Source organism: Echiichthys vipera (assembly GCF_963691815.1).
Source record: "Echiichthys vipera genome assembly, chromosome: Y".
NCBI lineage: Eukaryota > Metazoa > Chordata > Actinopteri > Perciformes > Trachinidae > Echiichthys > Echiichthys vipera.
Window position 1 is genome coordinate 10,001 of NC_139849.1, and position 15,045 is coordinate 25,045.

Here is a 15,045-nt window from a genome sequence, read left to right on the forward strand (position 1 = left end):
AGCGTCCTCCTAGCGTCCTCCTAGCTTCCTCCTGTCCTCCTAGCATCCTCCTAGCGTCCTCCTAGCATCCTCCTAGTGTCCACCTAGCATCCTCCTAGCGTCCACCTAGCATCCTCCTAGCGTCCTCCTAGCGTCCACCTAGCGTCCTCCTAGCGTCCACCTAGCATCCTCCTAGCGTCCACCTAGCATCCTCCTAGCGTCCTCCTAGCGTCCTCCTAGCATCCTCCTGTCCTCCTAGCGTCCTCCTAGCGTCCTCCTGTCCTCCTAGCGTCCTCCTAGCGTCCTCCTAGCATCCTCCTAGCGTCCTCCTGTCCTCCTAGCGTCCTCCTAGCATCCTCCTAGCATCCTCCTGTCCTCCTAGCATCCTCCTAGCGTCCTCCTAGCATCCTCCTAGCGTCCTCCTAGCATCCTCCTAGCGTCCTCCTGTCCTCCTAGCGTCCTCCTAGTGTCCTCCTAGCATCCTCCTAGCGTCCTAGCGTCCTCCTAGCGTCCTCCTAGCGTCCTCCTGTCCTACTAGCATCCTCCTAGCGTCCTCCTAGCGTCCTCCTGTCCTCCTAGCATCCTCCTAGCGTCCTCCTGTCCTCCTAGCGTCCTCCTAGCATCCTCCTAGCGTCCTCCTGTCCTCCTAGCGTCCTCCCGTCCTCCTAGCATACTCCTAGCGTCCTCCTAGCGTCCTAGCGTCCTCCTACCGTCCTCCTGTCCTCCTAGCGTCCTCCTGTCCTCCTAGCATCCTCCTAGCGTCCTCCTAGCGTCCTCCTAGCATCCTCCTAGCATCCTCCTAGCGTCCTCCTAGCGTCCTCCTGTCCTCCTAGCGTCCTCCTAGCATCCTCCTAGCATCCTCCTAGCGTCCTCCTGTCCTCCTAGCGTCCTCCTAGTGTCCTCCTAGCTAACTCCTAGCATCCTCCTAGCGTCCTCCTGTCCTCCTAGCGTCCTCCTAGCGTCCTCCTAGCGTCCTCCTAGTGTCCTCCTAGTGTCCTCCTGTCCTCCTAGTGTCCTACTAGCATCCTCCTAGCGTCCTCCTAGTGTCCTCCTAGCATCCTCCTAGCATCCTCCTAGCATCCTCCTAGCTTCCTCCTGTCCTCCTAGCGTCCTCCTAGCGTCCTCCTAGCGTCCTAGCATCCTCCCAGCGTCCTCCTAGCGTCCTCCTAGCGTCCTCCTAGCGTCCTCCTGTCCTCCTAGCGTCTTCCTAGCGTCCTCCTAGCGTCCTCCTGACGTCCTCCTAGCATCCTCCTAGCATCCTCCTGTCCTCCTAGCATCCTCCTAGCGTCCTCCTAGCGTCCTCCTAGCGTCCTCCTAGTGTCCTCCTAGCGTCCTCCTAGCATCCTCCTAGCGTCCTCCTAGCTTCCTCCTGTCCTCCTAGCGTCCTCCTAGCGTCCTCCTAGCGTCCTCCTAGTATCCTCCTAGCTTCCTCCTAGCATCCTCCTAGCATCCTCCTAGCGTCCTCCTAGTGTCCTCCTAGCGTCCTCCTAGCGTCCTAGCGTCCTCCTAGCGTCCTCCTAGCGTCCACCTAGCGTCCTAGCATTCTCCTAGCATCCTCCTAGCGTCCTCCTAGCGTCCTCCTAGCGTCCTCCTAGCGTCCTCCTGTCCTCCTAGCGTCCTCCTAGTGTCCTCCTAGCGTCCTCCTAGCATCCTCCTAGCGTCCTCCTAGTGTCCTCCTAGCCTCCTCCTAGCATCCTCCTAGCGTCCTCCTAGCATCCTCCTAGCGTCCTCCTAGCGTCCTCCTAGCGTCCTCCTGTCCTCCTAGCGTCCTCCTAGCGTCCTCCTAGCGTCCTAGCGTCCTCCTGTCCTCCTAGCGTCCTCCTAGCGTCCTCCTGTCCTCCTAGCGTCCTCCTAGCGTCCTCCTGTCCTCCTAGCGTCCTCCTAGCATCCTCCTAGCGTCCTCCTAGCGTCCTCCTAGCATCCTCCTAGCGTCCTCCTAGCGTCCTCCTAGCATCCTCCTAGCGTCCTCCTAGCGTCCTAGCGTCCTCCTAGCGTCCTCCTAGCGTCCTCCTAGCGTCCTCCTAGCGTCCTCTTGTCCTCCTAGCGTCCTCCTGTCCTCCTAGCATCCTCCTAGCATCCTCCTAGCGTCCTCCTAGCTTCCTCCTGACGTCCTCCTAGCGTCCTCCTAGCGTCCTCCTAGCGTCCTCCTAGCGTCCTCCTAGCATCCTCCTAGCGTCCTCCTAGCTTCCTCCTGACGTCCTCCTAGCATCCTCCTAGCGTCCTCCTAGCGTCCTCCTAGCGTCCTCCTAGCGTCCTCCTAGCGTCCTCCTGTCCTCCTAGCATCCTCCTGTCCTCCTAGCATCCTCCTAGCGTCCTCCTAGCATCCTCCTAGCGTCCTCCTGTCCTCCTAGCGTCCTCCTGTCCTCCTAGCATCCTCCTGTCCTCCTATCGTCCTCCTAGCATCCTCCTAGCGTCCTCCTAGCTTCCTCCTGTCCTCCTAGCATCCTCCTAGCGTCCTCCTGTCCTCCTAGCGTCCTCCTGTCCTCCTAGCGTCCTCCTAGCATCCTCCTGTCCTCCTAGCGTCCTCCTGTCCTCCTAGCATCCTCCCAGCGTCCTCCTGTCCTCCTAGCGTCCTCCTGTCCTCCTAGCGTCCTCCTGTCCTCCTAGCATCCTCCCAGCGTCCTCCTGTCCTCCTAGCGTCCTCCTAGCATCCTCCCAGCGTCCTCCTGTCCTCCTAGCGTCCTCCTAGCGTCCTCCTAGCGTCCTCCTAGCGTCCACCTAGCGTCCTCCTAGCATCCTCCTAGCGTCCTCCTAGCATCCTCCTAGCGTCCTCCTAGCGTCCTCCTAGCGTCCTCCTAGCATCCTCCTAGCATCCTCCTAGCGTCCTCCTGTCCTCCTAGCGTCCTCCTAGTGTCCTCCTAGCTAACTCCTAGCATCCTCCTAGCATCCTCCTAGCGTCCTCCTAGCGTCCTCCTAGCGTCCTCCTAGTGTCCTCCTAGTGTCCTCCTGTCCTCCTAGCGTCCTCCTAGTGTCCTCCTAGTGTCCTCCTGTCCTCCTAGTGTCCTACTAGCATCCTCCTAGCGTCCTCCTAGTGTCCTCCTAGCATCCTCCTAGCATCCTCCTAGCATCCTCCTAGCTTCCTCCTGTCCTCCTAGCGTCCTCCTAGCGTCCTCCTAGCGTCCTAGCATCCTCCCAGCGTCCTCCTAGCGTCCTCCTAGCGTCCTCCTAGCGTCCTCCTAGCGTCCTCCTAGCATCCTCCTAGCGTCCTCCTAGCTTCCTCCTGTCCTCCTAGCGTCCTCCTAGCGTCCTCCTAGCGTCCTCCTAGTATCCTCCTAGCTTCCTCCTAGCATCCTCCTAGCATCCTCCTAGCGTCCTCCTAGTGTCCTCCTAGCGTCCTCCTAGCGTCCTAGCGTCCTCCTAGCGTCCTCCTAGCGTCCACCTAGCGTCCTAGCATTCTCCTAGCATCCTCCTAGCGTCCTCCTAGCGTCCTCCTAGCGTCCTCCTAGCGTCCTCCTGTCCTCCTAGCGTCCTCCTAGTGTCCTCCTAGCGTCCTCCTAGCGTCCTCCTAGCATCCTCCTAGCGTCCTCCTAGTGTCCTCCTAGCCTCCTCCTAGCATCCTCCTAGCGTCCTCCTAGCATCCTCCTAGCGTCCTCCTAGCGTCCTCCTAGCGTCCTCCTGTCCTCCTAGCGTCCTCCTAGCGTCCTCCTAGCGTCCTAGCGTCCTCCTGTCCTCCTAGCGTCCTCCTAGCGTCCTCCTGTCCTCCTAGCGTCCTCCTAGCGTCCTCCTGTCCTCCTAGCGTCCTCCTAGCATCCTCCTAGCGTCCTCCTAGCGTCCTCCTAGCATCCTCCTAGCGTCCTCCTAGCGTCCTCCTAGCATCCTCCTAGCGTCCTCCTAGCGTCCTAGCGTCCTCCTAGCGTCCTCCTAGCGTCCTCCTAGCGTCCTCCTAGCGTCCTCTTGTCCTCCTAGCGTCCTCCTGTCCTCCTAGCATCCTCCTAGCATCCTCCTAGCGTCCTCCTAGCTTCCTCCTGACGTCCTCCTAGCGTCCTCCTAGCGTCCTCCTAGCGTCCTCCTAGCGTCCTCCTAGCATCCTCCTAGCGTCCTCCTAGCTTCCTCCTGACGTCCTCCTAGCATCCTCCTAGCGTCCTCCTAGCGTCCTCCTAGCGTCCTCCTAGCGTCCTCCTGTCCTCCTAGCATCCTCCTGTCCTCCTAGCATCCTCCTAGCGTCCTCCTAGCATCCTCCTAGCGTCCTCCTGTCCTCCTAGCGTCCTCCTGTCCTCCTAGCATCCTCCTGTCCTCCTATCGTCCTCCTAGCATCCTCCTAGCGTCCTCCTGTCCTCCTAGCGTCCTCCTGTCCTCCTAGCATCCTCCCAGCGTCCTCCTGTCCTCCTAGCGTCCTCCTGTCCTCCTAGCGTCCTCCTGTCCTCCTAGCATCCTCCCAGCGTCCTCCTGTCCTCCTAGCGTCCTCCTAGCATCCTCCCAGCGTCCTCCTGTCCTCCTAGCGTCCTCCTAGCGTCCTCCTAGCGTCCTCCTAGCGTCCACCTAGCGTCCTCCTAGCATCCTCCTAGCGTCCTCCTAGCATCCTCCTAGCGTCCTCCTAGCGTCCTCCTAGCGTCCTCCTGTCCACCTAGCGTCCTCCTAGCATCCTCCTAGCGTCCTCCTAGCGTCCTCCTAGCGTCCTCCTAGCATCACACTAGAACGTTGCCCCCCTCAAGATGTGCGACTGTGACCACGCCCACCCCGTCTACGTAACCACGCCCCTTCCAGGAACTAGAACCTCATCCCCATCAAGGTGTGCGACTGTGACCACGCCCCCTACATACACAGTGACCACGCCCTCATGTAGACGCGGGCCGGTGTAACCACGCCCATTCAGTCTATGTGACCACGCCCATTCATGTACGTGACCACGCCCCCTCCACGACACTTTAGCACACGTTTATGCTCCTAGAGGACACTTTAACACATGTTTATGCTCCTAGAGGACACTTTAACACACGTTTATGCTCCTAGAGGACACTTTAACACACGTTTATGCTCCTAGAGGACACTTTAACACACGTTTATGCTCCTAGAGGACACTTTAGCACACGTTTATGCTCCTAGAGGACACTTTAACACACGTTTATGCTCCTAGAGGACACTTTAACACACGTTTATGCTCCTAGAGGACACTTTAACACACGTTTAGGCTCCTAGAGGACACTTTAACACACGTTTATGCTCCTAGAGGACACTTTAGCACACGTTTATGCTCCTAGAGGACACTTTAACACACGTTTATGCTCCTAGAGGACACTTTAACACACGTTTATGCTCCTAGAGGACACTTTAGCACACGTTTATGCTCCTAGAGGACACTTTAACACACGTTTATGCTCCTAGAGGACACTTTAGCACACGTTTATGCTCCTAGAGAACACTTTAACACACGTTTATGCTCCTAGAGGACACTTTAACACACGTTTATGCTCCTAGAGGACACTTTAACACACGTTTATGCTCCTAGAGGACACTTTAACACATGTTTATGCTCCTAGAGGACACTTTAACACACGTTTATGCTCCTAGAGGACACTTTAACACACGTTTAGTCTCCTAGAGGACACTTTAACACAAGTTTATGCTCCTAGAGGACACTTTAGCACAAGTTTATGCTCCTAGAGGACACTTTAGCAAACGTTTAGGCTCCTAGAGGACACTTTAACACACGTTTATGCTCCTAAAGGACACTTTAGCACACGTTTAGGCTCCTAGAGGACACTTTAGCACACGTTTATGCTCCTAGAGGACACTTTAGCACACGTTTATGCTCCTAGAGGACACTTTAGCACACGTTTATGCTCCTAGAGGACACTTTAACACACGTTTATGCTCCTAGAGGACACTTTAGCACACGTTTATGCTCCTAGAGGACACTTTAGCACACGTTTATGCTCCTAGAGGACACTTTAGCACACATTTATGCTCCTAGAGGACACTTTAACACACGTTTATGCTCCTAGAGGACACTTTAACACACGTTTATGCTCCTAGAGGACACTTTAGCACACGTTTATGCTCCTAGAGTCACAGAAGTCCGTCCCCCTTTTCGGTTCTTACCAGACTTCACCAGACCCTGATCCATCTGATCCACCAAGTCCAGGTCCAGGTCCTAGTCCAGGTCCTAGTCCAGGTCCTAGTCCAGGTCCTAGTCCAGGTCTAAGTCCAGGTCCTAGTCCTAGTCCAGGTCCTAGTCCAGGTCCAAGTCCAGGTCTAAGTCCAGGTCTAAGTCCAGGTCTAAGTCCAGGTCCTAGTCCAGGTCTAAGTCCTAGTCCAGGTCTAAGTCCTAGTCCAGGTCCTAGTCCAGGTCTAAGTCCTAGTCCAGGTCCTAGTCCAGGTCTAAGTCCAGGTCCTAGTCCAGGTCTAAGTCCTAGTCCAGGTCCTAGTCCAGGTCCTAGTCCAGGTCCTAGTCCAGGTCTAAGTCCTAGTCCAGGTCCTAGTCCAGGTCCTAGTCCAGGTCCAGGTCTAAGTCCTAGTCCAGGTCCAGGTCCTCATGTGTCCGCGTCTTCTCCCAACTGAGTCACAGCGAGTGTGAAAGGACCGTTAAGTGATCCCCCTCCTCCTCCCCCTCCTCCTCCTCAGCCTTTTCCCACGCTCCATGAAAAACAAGCTCAGCCCTTCAAACTTAACGGTCTCCTTTAGTGACTAAACTTAACGGTCTCCTTTAGAGTCTAAACTTAACCGTCTCCTTTAGAGTCTAAACTTAACCGTCTCCTTTAGTGGTCTAAACTTAACCGTCTCCTTTAGAGTCTAAACTTAACCGTCACCTTTAGTGGTCTAAACTTAACCGTCTCCGTTAGAGACTAAACTTAACCGTCCCCTTTAGTGTCTAAACTTAACCGTCTCCTTTAGTGTCTAAACTTAACCGTCACCTTTAGTCGTCTAAACTTAACCGTCACCTTTAGTGTCTAAACTTAACCGTCTCCTTTAGTGTCTAAACTTAACCGTCTCCTTTAGTCGTCTAAACTTAACCGTCTCCTTTAGTGACTAAACTTAACCGTCTCCTTTAGAGACTAAACTTAACCGTCTCCTTTAGTGGTCTAAACTTAACCGTCTCCTTTAGAGACTAAACTTAACCGTCTCCTTTAGAGACTAAACTTAACCGTCTCCTTTAGTGACTAAACTTAACCGTCTCCTTTAGAGACTAAACTTAACCGTCTCCTTTAGAGACTAAACTTAACCGTCTCCTTTAGTGACTAAACTTAACCGTCTCCTTTAGTGTCTAAACTTAACCGTCTCCTTTAGTGTCTAAACTTAACCGTCTCCTTTAGTGGTCTAAACTTAACCGTCTCCTTTAGTGACTAAACTTAACCGTCTCCTTTAGTGACTAAACTTAACCGTCTCCTTTAGTCGTCTAAACTTAACCGTCACCTTTAGAGTCTAAACTTAACCGTCTCCTTTAGTGTCTAAACTTAACCGTCTCCTTTAGTCGTCTAAACTTAACCGTCTCCTTTAGTGACTAAACTTAACCGTCTCCTTTAGAGACTAAACTTAACCGTCTCCTTTAGAGACTAAACTTAACCGTCTCCTTTAGTGGTCTAAACTTAACCGTCTCCTTTAGAGACTAAACTTAACCGTCTCCTTTAGAGACTAAACTTAACCGTCTCCTTTAGTGACTAAACTTAACCGTCTCCTTTAGTGTCTAAACTTAACCGTCTCCTTTAGTGTCTAAACTTAACCGTCTCCTTTAGTCGTCTAAACTTAACCGTCTCCTTTAGTGACTAAACTTAACCGTCTCCTTTAGTGACTAAACTTAACCGTCTCCTTTAGTGTCTAAACTTAACCGTCTCCTTTAGTGTCTAAACTTAACTGTCTCCTTTAGTGACTAAACTTAACCGTCTCCTTTAGTGACTAAACTTAACCGTCTCCTTTAGTGTCTAAACTTAACCGTCTCATTTAGTGGTCTAAACTTAACCGTCTCCTTTAGTCGTCTAAACTTAACCGTCTCATTTAGAGACTAAACTTAACCGTCTCCTTTAGAGACTAAACTTAACCGTCTCCTTTAGAGACTAAACTTAACCGTCTCCTTTAGAGACTAAACTTAACCGTCTCCTTTAGAGACTAAACTTAACCGTCTCCTTTAGTGACTAAACTTAACCGTCTCCTTTAGTGTCTAAACTTAACCGTCTCCTTTAGTGTCTAAACTTAACCGTCTCCTTTAGTGACTAAACTTAACCGTCTCCTTTAGAGACTAAACTTAACCGTCTCCTTTAGTGACTAAACTTAACCGTCTCCTTTAGAGACTAAACTTAACCGTCTCCTTTAGTGACTAAACTTAACCGTCTCCTTTAGAGACTAAACTTAACCGTCTCCTTTAGTGACTAAACTTAACCGTCTCCTTTAGTGACTAAACTTAACCGTCTCCTTTAGTGACTAAACTTAACCGTCTCCTTTAGTGACTAAACTTAACCGTCTCCTTTAGAGACTAAACTTAACCGTCTCCTTTAGTGACTAAACTTAACCGTCTCCTTTAGTGACTAAACTTAACCGTCTCCTTTAGAGACTAAACTTAACCGTCTCCTTTAGTGACTAAACTTAACCGTCTCCTTAAGTGTCTAAACTTAACCGTCTCCTTTAGAGACTAAACTTAACCGTCTCCTTTAGAGACTAAACTTAACCGTCACCTTTAGTGTCTAAACTTAACCGTCTGCTTTAGTGTCTAAACTTAACCGTCTCCTTTAGAGACTAAACTTAACCGTCTCTTTTAGTGTCTAAACTTAACCGTCTCCTTTAGAGACTAAACTTAACCGTCTCTTTTAGTGTCTAAACTTAACCGTCTCTTTTAGTGTCTAAACTTAACCGTCTCCTTTAGAGACTAAACTTAACCGTCACCTTTAGTGACTAAACTTAACCGTCTCCTTTAGTGACTAAACTTAACCGTCTACTTTAGAGACTAAACTTAACCGTCTCTTTTAGTGTCTAAACTTAACCGTCTCCTTTAGAGACTAAACTTAACCGTCACCTTTAGTGACTAAACTTAACCGTCTCCTTTAGTGACTAAACTTAACCGTCACCTTTAGTGACTAAACTTAACGGTCTCCTTTAGAGACTAAACTTAACCGTCTCCTTTAGTGTCTAAACTTAACCGTCTCCTTTAGAGACTAAACTTAACCGTCTCCTTTAGAGACTAAACTTAACCGTCTCCTTTAGAGACTAAACTTAACCGTCTCCTTTAGTGTCTAAACTTAACCGTCTCCTTTAGTGACTAAACTTAACCGTCTCCTTTAGAGACTAAACTTAACCGTCTCCTTTAGAGACTAAACTTAACCGTCTCCTTTAGTGACTAAACTTAACCGTCTCCTTTAGAGTCTAAACTTAACCGTCTCCTTTAGAGACTAAACTTAACCGTCTCCTTTAGTGTCTAAACTTAACCGTCTCCTTTAGTGTCTAAACTTAACCGTCTCCTTTAGAGTCTAAACTTAACCATCACCTTAAGTGACTAAACTTAACCGTCTCCTTTAGAGTCTAAACTTAACCGTCTCCTTTAGTGTCTAAACTTAACCGTCTCCTTTAGAGACTAAACTTAACCATCACCTTAAGTGACTAAACTTAACCGTCTCCTTTAGAGTCTAAACTTAACCGTCTCCTTTAGTGACTAAACTTAACCGTCTCCTTTAGAGACTAAACTTAACCGTCTCCTTTAGTGTCTAAACTTAACCGTCTCCTTTAGTGTCTGAACTTAACCGTCTCCTTTAGTGACTAAACTTAACCGTCTCCTTTAGTGACTAAACTTAACCGTCTCCTTTAGAGACTAAACTTAACCGTCTCCTTTAGTGACTAAACTTAACCGTCTCCTTTAGTGTCTAAACTTAACCGTCTCCTTTAGTGACTAAACTTAACCGTCTCCTTTAGTGACTAAACTTAACCGTCTCCTTTAGTGACTAAACTTAACCGTCTCCTTTAGAGTCTAAACTTAACCGTCTCCTTTAGAGACTAAACTTAACCGTCTCCTTTAGAGACTAAACTTAACCGTCTCCTTTAGTGTCTAAACTTAACCGTCTCCTTTAGAGACTAAACTTAACCGTCTCCTTTAGTGACTAAACTTAACCGTCTCCTTTAGAGTCTAAACTTAACCGTCTCCTTTAGAGACTAAACTTAACCGTCTCCTTTAGAGACTAAACTTAACCGTCTCCTTTAGAGACTAAACTTAACCGTCTCCTTTAGAGACTAAACTTAACCGTCTCCTTTAGAGACTAAACTTAACCGTCTCCTTTAGAGACTAAACTTAACCGTCTCCTTTAGAGACTAAACTTAACCGTCTCCTTTAGTGTTTAAACTTAACCGTCTCCTTTAATTGTCTGAACTTAACAGTCTCCTGTGGTGGAGGGGGGGGTGTTGACCCTCTCAGGTGCGGCTGGGGACGGCCCCTCGTTCTGGGGGTGGACTTGGACGGATCAGTGGCTCCTTGTCGGGGACCTGTGAGCTCTGGACGGCCCAGTCACGTGAACCTGAACCTGGCCGCCGTTCATCGCCAGAGGACCCCCCCCTGGAGGTGGAGGTGGTCCCAACACCGGCTCAGGTGCGGCTGTTGGGGGACGGGGATTTCATCGGGTCTGGGACCAGCAGGGGGGACCAGCCGGGTGGAACCAGCTGGGGGGACCAGCTGGGGGGGACCAGCCGGGGGGACCAGCTGAGGGGACCCACTGGGGGGACCAGCTGTGGGGACCAGCTGGGGGGGACCAGCCGGGGGGGACCAGCTGAGGGGACCCACTGGGGGGACCAGCTGTGGGGACCAGCTGTGGGGACCAGCTGGGGGGGACCAGCCGGGGGGGACCAGCCGGGGGGACCAGGTGGGGGGACCAGCTGGGGGGACCAGCTGGGGGGGACCAGGTGGGGGGGACCAGCTGTGGGGGACCAGGTGGGGGGACAAGCTGGGGGGGGACCAGGTGGGGGGACCAGCTGGGGGGACCAGCTGGGGGGACCAGCTGGGGGGGACCAGCCGGGTGGAACCAGCTGGGGGGAGCAGCTGGAGGGACCAGCTGAGGGGGACCAGCTGGGGGGACCAGGTGGGGGGACGTCGGGCAAACTCACCTCTGCCGTTCGGGCGCCGCGGCTCCGGTGGCGGCTCGTGTTCGATGCTGTACGCCTTCTGTAAACCACAGAAGAAGAAGAGAGTGAGGGGGGCGTCAAACCCACTGCGCCCCCCGTACCCACTAGACCCCCCCCCCCGCCCCCCGGGACTGAATGGACTTTGTGTCGGTTGCTAGGAGACTTCAACACGGTGACAAGGCGCTCACTGTCTCACAGAGCGTGTGTGTGTGTGTGTGTGTGTGTGTGTGTGTGTGTGTGTGTGTGTGTGTGTGTGTGTGTGTGTCTCGCAGGGACTTGAACCGGCGGCCTTCAGGTCCTCTGCAGGACGTACAGGGACGTTACACCAACGTGTAAAAAAATCAATAGAAGAAGAAATATAAAAGAAAACAAAAGAATAATATTGAACATTTGAATCAGGTCAGTGAACGCAACACGTCCGGAGGTCAGTGAATGCAACATGACCAGAGGTCAGTGAATGCCACACGTCCAGAGGTCAGTGAACGCAACACGTCCAGAGGTCAGTGAATGCAACACGTCCAGAGGTCAGTGAACGCAACACGTCCAGAGGTCAGTGAACGCAACACGTCCAGAGGTCAGTGAATGCAACACGAGCAGAGGTCAGTGAATGCAACACGTCCAGAGGTCAGTGAACGCAACACGTCCAGAGGTCAGTGAACGCAACACGTCCAGAGGTAAGTGAACGCAACACGTCCAGAGGTCAGTGAACGCAACACGACCAGAAGTCAGTGAATGCAACACGTCGAGAGGTCAGTGAACGCAACACGTCCAGAGGTCAGTGAAAGCAACATGTCCAGAGGTCAGTGAATGCCACACGTCCAGGGGCTAGTGAATGCCACATGTCCAGAGGTCAGTGAACGCAACATGTCCAGAGGTCAATGAGTGCAACACGTTCAGAGGTCAGTGAATGCAACACGTCCAGAGGTCATTGAACGCAACATGTTCAGAGGTCAGTGAATGCAACATGTCCAGAGGTCAGTGAACGCAACATGTCCAGAGGTCAGTGAACGCAACATGTCCAGAAGTCAGTGAACGCAACACTTCTAGGAGGTCAGTGAATGCAACACGTCCAGAGGTCATTGAACGAAACACGTCCAGAGGTCAGTGAATGCAACACGTCCAGAGGTCATTGAACGCAACATGTCAAGAGATCAGTGAACGCAACACGTCCAGAGGTCAGTGAACGCAACACGTCCAGAGGTAAGTGAACGCAACACGACCAGAGGTCAGTGAACGCAACACGACCAGAGGTCAGTGAACGCAACATGTCCAGAGGTCAGTGAACGCAACACGACAAGAGGTCAGTGAACGCAACACTTCCAGAGGTCAGTGAACGCAACACGACAAGAGGTCAGTGAACGCAACACGTCGAGAGGTCAGTGAACGCAACACGTCCAGAGGTCAGTGAACGCAACACGTCTAGAGGTCAGTGAACGCAACATGTCGAGAGGTCAATGAATACAACACGTCCAGAGGTCAGTGAATGCAACACGTCCAGAGGTCAGTGAATGCAACACGTCCAGAGGTCAGTGAATTAAACAAGTCCAGAGGTCAGTGAACGCAACACGTCCAGATGTCAGTGAACGCGACACGTCCAGAGGTCAGTGAAGGCAACATGTCCAGAGGTCAGTGAATGCAACACGTCCAGAGGTCAGTGAACGCAACACGTCCAGAGGTCAGTGAAGGCAACATGTCCAGAGGTCAGTGAATGCAACACGTCCAGAGGTCAGTGAACGCAACACGTCCAGAGGTCAGTGAACGCAACATGTCCAGAGGTAAGTGAACGCAACACATCCAGAGGTAAGTGAACGCAACACGTCCGGATGTCAGTGAATGCAACAAGTCCAGAGGTCAGTGAACGCAACACGTCCAGAGGTCAGTGAACGCAACACGTCCAGTTGTCAGTGAATGCAACACGTCCAGATTTCAGTGAATGCAACACTTCCAGAGGTCAGTGAACGCAACATGTCCAGAGGTCAGTGAACGCAAAAACTCCAGAGGTCAGTGAACGCAACATGTTTAGAGGTCAGTGAACGCAACACGTCCAGAGGTCAGTGAACGCAACACGTCCGGATGTCAGTGAATGCAACAAGTCCAGAGGTCAGTGAACGCAACATGTCCAGAGGTAAGTGAACGCAACACATCCAGAGGTAAGTGAACGCAACACGACCGGATGTCAGTGAATGCAACAAGTCCAGAGGTCAGTGAACGCAACACGTCCAGAGGTCAGTGAATGCAACACGTCCAGAGGTCAGTGAACGAAAAAACGTCCAGAGGTCAGTGAAGGCAACATGTCCAGAGGTCACTGAATGCAACACGTCCAGAGGTCAGTGAACGCAACATGTCCACTGGTCAATGAACGCAACACTTCTAGGAGGTCAGTGAACGCAACACGACCAGAGGTCAGTAAACGCAACATGTCAAGAGGTCAGTGAACGCAACATGTCCAGAGGTCATTGAACGCAACATGTCAAGAGGTCAGTGAACGCAACATGTCCAGAGGTCAGTGAACGCAAAAACTCCAGAGGTCAGTGAACGCAACATGTTTAGAGGTCAGTGAACGCAACACGTCCAGAGGTCAGTGAACGCAACATGTCAAGAGGTCAGTGAACGCAACATGTCCAGAGGTCAGTGAACGCAAAAATTCCAGAGGTCAGTGAACGCAACATGTTTAGAGGTCAGTGAACGCAACACGTCCAGAGGTCAGTGAACGCAACACGTCCAGAGGTAATGGAACGCAACACGACCAGAGGTCAGTGAACGCAACACGACCAGAGGTCAGTGAACGCAACATGTCCAGAGGTCAGTGAACACAACACGACAAGAGGTCAGTGAACGCAACACTTCCAGAGGTCAGTGAACGCAACACGACAAGAGGACAGTGAACGCAACACGACAAGAGGTCAGTGAACGCAACACGTCGAGAGGTCAGTGAACGCAACACGTCCAGAGGTCAGTGAACGCAACACGTCTAGAGGTCAGGGAACGCAACATGTCGAGAGGTCAGTGAATGCAACACGTCCAGAGGTCAGTGAATTAAACAAGTCCAGAGGTCAGTGAACGCAACACGTCCATAGGTCAGTGAACGCAACACGTCCAGAGGTCAGTGAAGGCAACATGTCCAGAGGTCAGTGAATGCAACACGTCCAGAGGTCAGTGAATGCAACACGTCCAGAGGTCAGTGAATGCAACACGTCCAGAGGTCAGTGAACGCAACACGTCCAGAGGTCAGTGAACGCAACACGTCTAGAGGTCAGGGAACGCAACATGTCGAGAGGTCAATGAATACAACACGTCCAGACGTCAGTGAATGCAACACGTCCAGAGGTCAGTGAATGCAACACGTCCAGAGGTCAGTGAATTAAACAAGTCCAGAGGTCAGTGAACGCAACACGTCCAGAGGTCAGTGAACGCAACACGTCCAGAGGTCAGTGAAGGCAACATGTCCAGAGGTCAGTGAATGCAACACGTCCAGAGGTCAGTGAACGCAACACGTCCAGAGGTCAGTGAAGGCAACACGTCGAGAGGTCAGTGAACGCAACACGTCCAGAGGTCAGTGAACGCAACACGTCTAGAGGTCAGGGAACGCAACATGTCGAGAGGTCAGTGAATGCAACACGTCCAGAGGTCAGTGAATTAAACAAGTCCAGAGGTCAGTGAACGCAACACGTCCATAGGTCAGTGAACGCAACACGTCCAGAGGTCAGTGAAGGCAACATGTCCAGAGGTCAGTGAATGCAACACGTCCAGAGGTCAGTGAATGCAACACGTCCAGAGGTCAGTGAATGCAACACGTCCAGAGGTCAGTGAACGCAACACGTCCAGAGGTCAGTGAACGCAACACGTCTAGAGGTCAGGGAACGCAACATGTCGAGAGGTCAATGAATACAACACGTCCAGACGTCAGTGAATGCAACACGTCCAGAGGTCAGTGAATGCAACACGTCCAGAGGTCAGTGAATTAAACAAGTCCAGAGGTCAGTGAACGCAACACGTCCAGAGGTCAGTGAACGCAACACGTCCAGAGGTCAGTGAAGG

At 51.8% G+C, this 15,045-nt stretch overlaps 1 protein-coding gene across 1 annotated transcript in view; it reads right to left on the reverse strand.

The window, feature by feature from the left end:
* The window catches only part of LOC310966175 (actin-associated protein FAM107A-like), a 9,858-nt gene extending 3,718 nt beyond the window's left edge, over window positions 1-6,140 (reverse strand). Inside the window, exon 1 of the mRNA XM_083940028.1 lies at window positions 6,019-6,140. Within this exon, the coding sequence (XP_083796154.1) occupies window positions 6,019-6,043 (25 nt within the window). The 5' untranslated portion in view covers window positions 6,044-6,140. The remainder of the gene's footprint in view (window positions 1-6,018) is intronic.
* Window positions 6,141-15,045: the final 8,905 nt, after the last annotated feature.